The 13213-nt window shown below is 30.8% G+C and overlaps 1 protein-coding gene across 2 annotated transcripts in view; it reads right to left on the bottom strand.

Moving 5' to 3' along the window:
- Window positions 1-7192: 7192 nt before the first annotated feature.
- Window positions 7193-13213, bottom strand: part of LOC134696716 (SWI/SNF-related matrix-associated actin-dependent regulator of chromatin subfamily A member 5-like) — a 53847-nt gene continuing 47826 nt past the window's right edge. For both annotated transcript variants that reach the window (XM_063558639.1, XM_063558640.1), the window contains exons 26-28: window positions 10310-10455; window positions 9085-9149; window positions 7193-8307 (exon numbers count right to left, since the gene is read on the bottom strand). In XM_063558639.1, coding sequence (XP_063414709.1) covers window positions 7228-8307; window positions 9085-9149; window positions 10310-10455 — 1291 coding nt within the window. In that variant the 3' untranslated portion in view covers window positions 7193-7227. The remainder of the gene's footprint in view (window positions 8308-9084; window positions 9150-10309; window positions 10456-13213) is intronic.

Below are 13213 nucleotides of genomic sequence, written 5' to 3'. Positions count from 1 at the left end.
AGTATCAGTTCCAATGTCCTTTTGCAACATCATTGATGATTGAATCAACAATGTGCACGTTATTCTAGCAAGTACAAAACAAATGTTCAGGTTTAATTACATCCATTATTGAAAACAAACAAGAAACAATAAACATAATAAAAGATGTGTACAATAAATAATAACACACTATTCATAGGTACACACATACAAATAATTAACTTGACTTCTTTAAAAACTTCAAGAATATAGATTTTAAACAAGATTGTGTTTATAGAACATGGATGCCCCACTCACACTATCATTTGAACTGTAAAATTGGGTGTCAAAACTCTTAATTTGTCATTTTAAGTAGATACATCATACCATAACAAACATTTGTTCTAAGTTTCAGTTGATTGGACTTCAACGTCATCAGCATATTCATTGACCAAAAACTTTAACCTGAATCAAGATGGACAGAAGAACGGACTCACAAACCAAAAAATAATAATACCTTTAGGTGTGTCCCAAGTCAGGAGCCCCTGGCCTTTGTTAGTCTTGTATGGTTTTTAATTTTAGTTTCTTGTGTATAATTTCGAGTTTAGTATGGCGTCCATTATCACTGTACTAGAATAGATATTTGTTTAGGAGCCAGCTGAAGGAGGCCTCCAGGTGCACTGTTTCTCGCTCAACTAAATGGCAATATTCTACAGCAAGGAAAACTCATACCTTATGATATATTTAAAAAGGGACATGGCATGAATAATTTGAAACACTTAAAAAAAGAAAACCAACAGTTTGTTTATTTTAAAACAAAATAAACTAAAACAATTATGGACAGCAAATAATGTCAACCTTAGGGCACAGCATGATTAAGCTCTAAACTGGTAACCTATTAAACAATAACCTTTGATAGTGGCATACTATTATGACATAAAAAACAAACTACAATAAACTGTTGAAATGGAGATATGCCTTACCGTAATGTATCTCTTATGCGAGTGCAAATGATGAAATTAAATGCAATACAAGGTAAAAATGCAAAACATTTAAAAGTCAATGAATAATATCTTAAGGTACTGGGTAAATGTATACCAAATATCATTGACTTATTTTAACCTGTTTTCTTAAACTGGCATAATTTTTTTAATTGTAAACGATGTAAAATTTAAAAATTGACGATTGCTATGACCATATAATTTCCCCATGAGAAAAAATATTGACATTTTCTCTAAGTAAAAATTTGTAAGGGTTCCCTGGAACCCAGTGTCTCGCCTACTTTTGCTGTAACTCCCAGGCTCAACAAAAAAGAGGAAAACAATATATAAAAATATTACTCTTGATACTATCTTTTGATTGTAAGAAGCTTCTGTCCAAGTTTGGTAAAAATTTCAGGATAGTTTATGAATCCAATAAATGTTTTAAAAACTTTAACGGCAGACTGTATGTAATGTTAACTGGAAGAAAAACTAAGTCCATTTATAATAAAATACAGATACATAGGTACCAAATTTTAACAAAGTTTCCTTTCTAGAAACTAGATTTTGATCATAAACAAGCTTCTGTCCCATCTGGTTCAAATTTGAAATAGTATATTAAAGTTATTAAATTTTTAAAAGATTTAACCACAGAAAACCTAAATCCATTCAAAAGTATAAATAGGAAAAATGGATTTATTTTTTTACAAAATTTATTTATGGATACTATCTAATGATCATAAACAAGCTTCTGTCCAAGTTTGGTACAAACCAAGGATAGTTAAAAAAAAGTTATTGAAATTTTTAAAACTTTAACCACAGAGTGAATGTAATGTTTGCCCACAGAAAAACTAAGTCCATTTATAAGTAAAAAACAGAAAAAATGGAATTTTATTTTTGCAAACTTTACTTCTGGATACTATCTTATGATCGTAAACAAGCTTCTGTCCAAGTTAGGTAGAAATCCAGTATAGTTTAAGAAAGTTATTCAAATTTTAAAAACTTTAACCACAGAGTGAATGTAATGTTTCCCTGCAGAAAAACTAAGTCCATTTATAAATAAAAAATTTGTAAGGGTTCCGCGGAACCCAGTGTCTCGCCTACTTTTGCTGTAAATCACAGGCTAAACAAAAATGAGGAAAAAAATCAATAAAAATATTCCTCTTGATACTATCTTATGATTGTAAGAAGCTTCTGTCCAAGTTTGGTAAAAATCTAGAATAATTAATGAATCTAATAAATGTTTTGAAAACTTTAACTGCAGACTGTATGTAATGTTCACTGGAAGAAAATCTAAGTCCATTTAAAAGTAAAATACAGAAAAAATGGAGTTGGTCTTTTTACAAAATTTACTTCTGGATACTATCTAATGATCATAAATAAGCTTTTGTCCAAGTTTAGTACAAACCCAGGATAGTTTAAGAAAGTTATTAAAATTTTAAAAACTTTTACCACAGAGTGAATGTTATGTTTCCCGCAGAAAAACTAAGTCCATTTAAAAGTAAAATACAGAAAAAATGGATTTATTTGTTTACAAAATTTACTTCTGGATACTATCTTATGATCATAAACAAGTTTCTGTCCAAGTTTGGAACAAACCAAGGATAGTTTAAGAAAGTTATTAAAATTCTAAAAACTTTAACCTCAGAGTGAATGTAATGTTTGCCCACAGAAAAACTAAGTCCATTTATAAGTAAAAAACAGAAAAAATGGAATTTTATTTTTGCAAACTTTACTTCTGGATACTATCTTATGATCGTAAACAAGCTTCTGTCCAAGTTAGGTAGAAATCCAGTATAGTTTAAGAAAGTTATTCAAATTTTAAAAACTTTAACCACAGAGTGAATGTAATGTTTCCCTGCAGAAAAACTAAGTCCATTTATAAATAAAAAATTTGTAAGGGTTCCGCGGAACCCAGTGTCTCGCCTACTTTTGCTGTAAATCACAGGCTAAACAAAAATGAGGAAAAAAATCAATAAAAATATTCCTCTTGATACTATCTTATGATTGTAAGAAGCTTCTGTCCAAGTTTGGTAAAAATCTAGAATAATTAATGAATCTAATAAATGTTTTGAAAACTTTAACTGCAGACTGTATGTAATGTTCACTGGAAGAAAATCTAAGTCCATTTAAAAGTAAAATACAGAAAAAATGGAGTTGTCTTTTTACAAAATTTACTTCTGGATACTATCTAATGATCATAAATAAGCTTTTGTCCAAGTTTAGTACAAACCCAGGATAGTTTAAGAAAGTTATTAAAATTTTAAAAACTTTTACCACAGAGTGAATGTTATGTTTCCCGCAGAAAAACTAAGTCCATTTAAAAGTAAAATACAGAAAAAATGGATTTATTTGTTTACAAAATTTACTTCTGGATACTATCTTATGATCATAAACAAGTTTCTGTCCAAGTTTGGAACAAACCAAGGATAGTTTAAGAAAGTTATTAAAATTCTAAAAACTTTAACCTCAGAGTGAATGTAATGTTTGCCCACAGAAAAACTAAGTCCATTTATAAGTAAAAAACAGAAAAAATGGAATTTTATTTTTGCAAACTTTACTTCTGGATACTATCTTATGATCGTAAACAAGCTTCTGTCCAAGTTAGGTAGAAATCCAGTATAGTTTAAGAAAGTTATTCAAATTTTTAACCAGATGCTCCGCAGGGCGTAGCTTTATACGACCGCAGAGGTTGAACCCTGAACGGTTGGGGCAAGTATGGACACAACATTCAAGCTGGATTCCACTCTAAATTTGGATTGTGATTAAATAGTTGACACAGCATAGGTTTCTGACACAGAATGAATGTATTCAAATGAACTTAAAATTTTTGTTTTCTCTTAGAGCAATTCACTATGCTGTTGAATATTAATCCTCTCAAAAAAATGTTTGAAGAAATTTTCTTTTTATTTATGAAATTTCAAATGAGAAAAATTGAACCCAATTTTTTATTCACATCCCCCTTTCCCTTATTCCAAAACTAATTTCAATTAAAATATTCTAATGGAGTTTGCAACAATTACTACTCATTTAAATACATCATAAAATATTAAACTGTAAAAAAACTGCTTGTTATCACTGAATGGTAAAGATTATTTAATTTACCAGTTGGTAGTAAAAAGTGAATATACATTGTATATTGTATATAACAAAGATTTAAGTTGATTCTGGACAAAGAAAGATAACTCCAATTAAAAAAAATTCTTGCAGATATTTCTTGCTTACTATACTGGACAAAGAAAGATAACTCTTAATTAAAAAAAAATTTGCTATTTCACAATATTGTGAAATTAGATATTTCTTGCCATTGCACAATACTGTGCAATTGAAAAGACTTGCTATTGCACAATACTTAATATAATAATTTTAGATCCTGATTTGGACCAACTTGAAAACTGGGCCCATAATCAAAAATCTAAGTACATGTTTAGATTCAGCATATCAAAGAGGCCCAAGAATTTAATTTTTGTTAAAATCAAACTAAGTTTAATTTTGGACCCTTTGGACCTTAATGTAGACCAATTTGAAAACGGGACCAAAAATTAAGAATCTACATACACAGTTAGATTCGGCATATTAAAGAACCCCAATTATTCAATTTTGATGAAATCAAACAAAGTTTAATTTTGGACCCTTTGGGCCCCTTTTTCCTTAACTGTTGGGACCAAAACTCCCAAAATCAATACCAACTTTCCTTTTATAGTCATAAACCTTATGTTTAAATTTCATAGATTTCTATTTACTTATACTAACGCTATGGTGCGAAAACCAAGAAAAATGCTTATTTGGGTCCCTTTTTGGCCCCTAATTCCTAAACTGTTGGGACCGCAACTCCCAAAATCAATACCAACCTTCCTTTTGTGGTCATAAACATTGTGTTTAAATTTCATTGATTTCTATTCACTTTAACTAAAGTTATTGTGCGAAAACCAAGAATAATGCTTATTTGGGCCCTTTTTTGGCCCCTAATTCCTAAACTGTTGAAATCAAAACTCCCAAAATCAATCCCAACCTTTCTTTTGTGATCATAAACCTTGTGTCAAAATTTCATAGATTTCTATTAACTTAAACTAAAGTTATAGTGCGAAAACCAAGAAAATGCTTATTTGGGCCCTTTTTGGCCCCTAATTCCTAAAATGTTGAGACCAAAACTCCCAAAATCAATACCAGCCTTCCTTTTATGGTCATAAACCTTGTGTTAAAATTTCATAGATTTCTATTCACTTTTACTAAAGTTAGAGTGCGAAAACTAAAAGTATTCGGACGACGACGACGACGACGACGACGACGACGACGACGACGACGACGACGACGCCAACGTGATAGCAATATACGACGAAAATTTTTTCAAAATTTGCGGTCGTATAAAAACTTTAACCACAGAGTGAATGTAATGTTTCCCTGCAGAAAAACTAAGTCCATTTATAAATAAAAAATTTGTAAGGGTTCCGCGGAACCCAGTGTCTCGCCTACTTTTGCTGTAAATCACAGGCTAAACAAAAATGAGGAAAAAAATCAATAAAAATATTCCTCTTGATACTATCTTATGATTGTAAGAAGCTTCTGTCCAAGTTTGGTAAAAATCTAGAATAATTAATGAATCTAATAAATGTTTTGAAAACTTTAACTGCAGACTGTATGTAATGTTCACTGGAAGAAAATCTAAGTCCATTTAAAAGTAAAATACAGAAAAAATGGAGTTGTCTTTTTACAAAATTTACTTCTGGATACTATCTAATGATCATAAATAAGCTTTTGTCCAAGTTTAGTACAAACCCAGGATAGTTTAAGAAAGTTATTAAAATTTTAAAAACTTTTACCACAGAGTGAATGTTATGTTTCCCGCAGAAAAACTAAGTCCATTTAAAAGTAAAATACAGAAAAAATGGATTTATTTGTTTACAAAATTTACTTCTGGATACTATCTTATGATCATAAACAAGTTTCTGTTCAAGTTTGGAACAAACCAAGGATAGTTTAAGAAAGTTATTAAAATTCTAAAAACTTTAACCTCAGAGTGAATGTAATGTTTGCCCACAGAAAAACTAAGTCCATTTATAAGTAAAAAACAGAAAAAATGGAATTTATTTTTGCAAACTTTACTTCTGGATACTATCTTATGATCGTAAACAAGCTTCTGTCCAAGTTAGGTAGAAATCCAGTATAGTTTAAGAAAGTTATTCAAATTTTAAAAACTTTAACCACAGAGTGAATGTTATGTTTCCCGCAGAAAAACTAAGTCCATTTAAAAGTAAAATACAGAAAAAATGGATTTATTTGTTTACAAAATTTACTTCTGGATACTATCTTATGATCATAAACAAGTTTCTGTCCAAGTTTGGAACAAACCAAGGATAGTTTAAGAAAGTTATTAAAATTCTAAAAACTTTAACCTCAGAGTGAATGTAATGTTTCCCCGCAGAAAAACTAAGTCCATTTATAAGTAAAATACAGAAAAAATAGAATTTTATTTTTACAAAATTTACTTCTGGATACTATCTTATGATCATAAACAAGCTTCTGACCAAGTTTGGTAGAAATCCAGTATAGTTTAAGAAAGTTATTAAAATTTCAAAAACTTTAACCACAGAGTGAATATTTGTGGACGCCGCCGCCGCCGATGACGACAGAAAGTAGGATCGCTTAGTCTCGCTTTTTCGACTAAAGTCGAAGGCTCGACAAAAACAGAAAAAATAGAATTTTATTTTTACAAAATTTCCTTCTGGATACTATCTTATGATCATAAACAAGCTTCTGTCCAAGTTTGGTAGAAATCCAGTATAGTTTAAGAAAGTTATTAAATTTTCAAAAACTTTAACCACAGAGTGAATATTTGTTGACGCCGCCGACGACGGAAAGTAGGATCGCTTAGTCTCAGTTTATCGACCAAAGTCGAAGGCTCGACAAAAATCTTAAGTCATTAGACCATGATTGAAGAGATAGTGCATAAAAAATATCCTTTAGAAAGAGATGAAATTCAATGCTTCTTACACAGTTGGTGCATTATATTGTTGACCTATCATTAGTTGTTCCCCTTGAACTGACTTAATTACATATTTTTACATTATTAAAACTGCCACTGTGGGATACAGCACTAATTATACATCATAAAATCAGTTTTCTCTTCCACAACTTTGCTTAGGCGAGACAAAAAATCAATCGGAAGACACCAATTTCTATCAATATAACTGGGTATTCCTACCCTCCCATACTTATTTTATATTATATTACCCCTATGACTAGATTCTCAAATCTTTATAATACTAGTACTGTTACTAACACATGATTCTTAGAGATCTTCATCACTATCTATTCCTACAACTTCAACATCAAATTTCAAAAACTTTGATGTTCCCTCTTCTCCACTCACACTTTCTTCTGACTCACTGTCAGTTAATATTTCTAATGTTATAGATTTATCACTGTTAGAGTTAATTGTAACAACAGAATCTCTAGAATTGTCATCTCCTATAGTAATAGGTGAACTTAAAGCTGATTTATTACGATTGGTCTGCTTCTGTCTTGCTTTGTTAGTTTTTTCAACACTATTAAACAGGCAAGTATCATCTTTTGCCTTTTTGATAGGTGAGGCTCTCACCCTGGTACAAACTGCCATTCCATTTTGAGTTTCAGACTTTTGTGAAGTTTCTAACTTTCTCTTCTGTCCACTTTTTGTACTTTTGTCAAGTCTTTGGTCGACTACAGTCTTAGATAAGTTGAGATTAGTTTGGTTTGTGACATTAGAATATTTCACAATCTTTGCTATTACTTTCCCATTGTCATCCGTTTTGTTTGAGTATTTGGCTAAAGGGAGGTAACCATCTCTGTCTGTAAAACTCACTTCCTTGTTTGATAAAGTGGACAAAGGGAGATCATCTTCTTTATTAACAAAAGTGGTCAAAGGGAGATCATCTTCCTTGTTTGTTAAAGTGGACAAAGGGAGATCATCTTCCTTGCTTGATAAAGTGGTCAAAGGGAGATCATCTTCCTTATCTGTCAAAGTAGCCAATGGTAGGTCATCTTCTTTTTCAGCAATCATAGCTAATGGGATTTCATCCTCTTTATTTGAAAAAGTAGCTAATGGAAAATCATCGTCTTTGTCTGTGACCAATGGAAGTACATCAATATCTCTATTTACAAAAGTAGCTAATTGAAGTTCATCTTCTTTATTAACAAAAGTGGCTAATGGGAGCATATCTTCTTTATTCGTGAAAGTGGCTAATGGGAGCTCATCTTCCTTACTCGTAAAAGTGGCCAATGGGAGATCATCTTCTTTATTTGTGAAAGAAGTCAATGGAAGTTCATCTTCATCACTAGAAATTTCTACAGGAGAATTTTGATAGGGAAAAGATGCTGCTTTTACTTCTTTCTGAAAAACAAATACACTTTAGTTTATATAAAACTATTTATAGCTGAAATCATTTTAAGTTAAATTCATTTGTCTTTGTTTAAAGGATGTTATTAAATTAGGTGAAATTAAATATATCCAGAATTTAAATTTAAAAAACAAGCCTGAGCAATAGTTCAAGATCAAAATAGATAAGCTAAAAATATTGAAAGGTCATGGAACTCCATTTTGAGAAATTTGATTTTTATATGATGGCAGGATAAGGCTGATTACCATTGTATTATATGGGCATCAAATCAAAAGAAAGAAAATCAAGAATCTGCCTAATTTTGCTAAATGAACGTTTACAAGCTATTATCAGCAAAATAATTTGGTGTTATGGGGCGAAATATTTTACCTTGTATATTAGGGAAAAACACCAAGGAGTCTGAACATCTGACACAAATTTTTTTCAAAACCTCAACTAAGTACATCTTTAAGGCATTAACTATCTTAAATATTTCATTCTACATCAAATAAAATTAATAAACCTATCTTCCCAGACAAGAAAGAAGTTTGATTCTTTCATTTTGTGGTTACCAACTATGTAGATTGTATTTCTGGTGGATATTTAATGTCATAGTTCTGCTAAAGTCTGCATACAAGCTATTTTGATCTGAGCGTCACTGAAGAGTTTTATGAAGAAGAAATGCATGTCTGGCATTTTTTTTATAAGCCTGGAACCTTTGATAACTATCATTAAGGTAATGCTGGTCTTGTAAAATTGTAACAAAATTATTCTAAATCAAACTTATATACCTTTTTATTATTATTTACTGTGGAATATCTGAAGATCTCAAGTTTTTCTCCTGGTATGGAAACATCTGAAATATACAATTAACAAATTGTTTATAATCAACCAACTTTTAGATAACTTCCTTTTAATCAATGAGGTTAATTGAAGATTGTTTTATGCTGTTGTATTTCATTGATATTTGACACTGATTTTTGGTGGGTTTTTGGCTTAAACTTTTGTTTTCTAAATCATGTTGTCTTGGATATTGTTTGTTTTTGGTGTTTGTGTACCATGGTATAGTCAGTCTGCATTGATTTACAAGTTTTTGTATCTTGTGTCTCTCATTTATAAGTATTATCTTTATGGAGGCTCTAGGGTACAAAAATTAAAGCAAAAATTTAACATTCTAAGTTTCATGAAAATTTTATTTATTAATTTATTAGTTGTTACTTTCCCATATGGTACAAAAATCAAACAACAAATTAATTTCATTTTGGACCCAAATGACGTTTTAAATGTACATATAAAATAATCCAAATAATCTCCCTTTGGAACAAACATGCTATTGTTTTGCATTAAAATTGAAATATTTTTTTAAACTCATCTGTGACCTATATTTTTTATTATTTTTTTCAAAAAAGCTGTTCTTCTTTAACTTAAATATTGTAAAATTTAAGCGATTTCTGTAATTTAGAGTTCTGTTTTTTTTATTGTGATATTACTTCATTTTCTCCTATCAGTTCAACAGAAAAAAGGTCCATAACAAAAATTAATGCTTCATTTGGAAGCAGATTGTGAGCTTAAATGAACAGTGACCGCATTTTTTTAATTTCATTTTTCTATTAATTATATCATAAAGTTCATTTATAGAAAAATTTACTATGAATGTAGTCGAAATCATATATTTTAAAAAATCTGATTTATACCGGCAAGCCCCTTAAATGGTAAATATGACGATGGAGAGTTGTCTCTTTGGCACTCATTCCACATCTTCTTATATCTATACTCACACATCACACCAATACTAACCCTTTAATCCTTTACACCTATATCATAACATTAATACTTAATAGCAAGTCATGATTCACGCTTATGAAAACTCAAATTTTACACAGCAATGGTGGAAATTATAACCTCAACAAGGCTTAATTACCTGCCACTACTATTCAAGTTATATTTTATTCTTCAGTCACATGACTGTTTTCAACCAATGAAATTCAGATTTACCAAAAATATAACAAAGCTTACCAGCCACTACCATTCCAACTCTGAGACATTTTTTGAATCGACAGAACACACAGAGAATTCCTAAGGAATTCATATCACACATCTTCTGCTTATTACAAGTATACTGTCGCCTGTTCTGTACTGCATTCACAAAGAAAGTATTGCAGCTGAAACACATACATATAATTAAAGTGGATTCCATAAACAATGAAATTATATAATGTATAAATGAAATACAAGTCCAAAAATCAACTGTTCCTTGATAGAAAGGGGACAGGACATTTTTCAGGACGTCGGGGTCTAGTGTTATTAAGCTCAGTATTTCGTGATTGATCCTTTAGAAATCCAGGATTTTTTTTTCTCAAAGGAGTAAGTTCGGTAAGGGCCATATTTGGCCCCAAATATAAAGTTCATAGATATAAGACAATAATTGTTTTAAGTTGCCTTAAAGACATGTGAGAAAGTTAAACAGAACTATTTTTGTCAAAAATTTATTCTAACATGTTGCTTTTTTCATCCCAAAAAGGCATACATGCCAACTTTTGAAAGTGACCATGGGGTTTTTAGCGCGAGACAACAATTTCAAAGGTTACAATTCTTTGCAACAACTATTTTGCGGTCTAGAAAAAAGTGTCATATTTGTAAGATGAGCTTACATGACTTTTTCTTAAGTTTATTTGCATGATTCTAGTTATTAAAGCAGTAGAAAAGATTAACATGTAGCTGTAAGACCAGGAATTATTTTCATGTGTAAGGATACTAAATAGTTATTGACTTTTCCAATTTAAAATTATACACAAAGAAGGACCTTTATCAGGTTTGGGAACAACATCTAGGGATACCCCCTCAATGTAAGAACATTAAAAACCACTTTTTAAGTACAAATGAGCACATATTCATATTATTTGAAGAAACTATACATCTTATGATCTATCTGTTATTATATGGTCAACACATGTCAAAGAATTTTGATATGCTCTTGGCCTAATATTTTCTTTAGTATTCAAAATAATTGGACCCTTCATTTAGAAAAACTGTTCCCGATATGATGTCAGAATTTCCCATTGTTAAGTTAATACATCTACATTTTAAAAGAGTAAAATGACCCCTTGACCTGTTGACTAAGGGTAGTCTCTCATTTAAGAGATTCCTCATAATGATGGGGGGGGGGGGGGGGGGTTGTCCATGTGAAAAATAAAGAATAGTACATTATACTTTAAATGATTTGGTAATTTAATTGAATACATAAATAAAATTATTCACAGCAAGTGTAATGTCAATAAATTTGTGAATAAACTACTATTTATTTTCTTTATGGTAGTACTGCATCATTCAAGATTGTCAATCAGCCATGCTTTTATTCTTATTCTGTCAAAATAAGGTATTTAGGTGAAATTTGACAAAATTAGCTGGATTTGAACCAAATTAAGGACCAGGAAACATAGAAAGCAGGCGTCACCAAACTTAATTTTCAAATGAGACATGTGAAATGTCTTCACAAACATTATTAAAATATCTTGGTTGTCAATGTATGCACTCTATGTTTCCAGTCCACTAATATATGGAAATTTACCCATTTTCATTGAATTTTTCATGCAAAATCAAAATGAGTACATCTTGTGTGACGTCATAATGAAACGCAGAAACGTAAAATTGTCAACAAAATGGCCTATTTCCTATCTAGTCACTGTATTAGTTATAATTTATTATGATATTGATCAATAAATCCGAATTTGAAATTTACGCTAAAAAAGGGGGCCATTTTAGGACCTTACCTAACATATATGCATACTCCTTTCAGGATTTAAATTTCTTTAAATTAAGGACCTCAGGATTTCATGTTATTAATCCCAGGAATTTAGAATCAAGACTCCTCTGACCAGGGCTTCCAAAATTTTTCTGAGCCAGCCGGACATTTTATATCTGATCCGGATTTTAATCCGTAAGACTAAGTCACAAAAAGAAATTATGGTAATCAGACAGATGGCCATCCCAATGATTGACATTAGATTAAAAACGATATCAATTTACTTTGATATAAATTTGATGTTCTGACATAAACTGTAAAATTGGCATTGCATCATTCAAAGTGTGCACATCAGCGTGCTCATATCTGCATTAGACTCTTCATTTGTGCAAAAGACGTTGTCTTGAACTTTATTGTCGTTTTGAAAGTCACATTTTTCAAAACCGGATGTTGACTTGACAATGGTAAAACATGGACCATAAACGGATACGTAAAATCCGTGTTTGTTTACATAACACGACTGAGCGAAGAAGCTCTTTCCACGTTATTTCTTCAACAAAATACTTTAAATGAACGTTAGATACAGGTATCAATGATAGTTTTAGCATTTTTGAAGAAATGTAGGATGCATAATTAAATTTCCCACCTGTGCACATGCGCACATGTGTTCTTGTTCGTACACCGTAGTTCTGACGATTTTTCATTTAAAACCTTTTTAAATGTTTCATCAAATAATGTTTATAAATTCATTTCTTATAATTTTTATCTTTTGGACAAAATAATTAGTTACAAACCGCTGAAATGTACCAAAATAATTGTGAATGGACCGATTAATTTATACGATGTCCAGTACTGAAAATAGTTTACCTGTCACCTGAACAGGTAGTTTTCAGCTGTCCAACAACTAATTAGCCTTGATTAAAATTAGAAAGTATTGAAGTAGGGGTTGTTTTGATAGTAATTAATTATCATGTCACTTTTATGACCGGAAATGTGTGGCTGTTAAAGGCAAAAGGTTGGGTCAAAAAGATCGTGAATTTATATGTTAAAATGACAGAAAAAGCCTTTGAAACTAAAAAAATATATGACCGTTTAATGCTTTGGCCAGCCGGACTTTTACCGGACATTATACAAATGACCGGAATATATGACCGTTTTGGAAGCCTTGCCCTTGACCC

This window comes from Mytilus trossulus, chromosome 14 (genome assembly GCF_036588685.1).
Source record: "Mytilus trossulus isolate FHL-02 chromosome 14, PNRI_Mtr1.1.1.hap1, whole genome shotgun sequence".
Classification (NCBI taxonomy): Eukaryota; Metazoa; Mollusca; class Bivalvia; order Mytilida; family Mytilidae; genus Mytilus; species Mytilus trossulus.
This window is presented reverse-complemented; position numbering and strand designations above follow the sequence as displayed.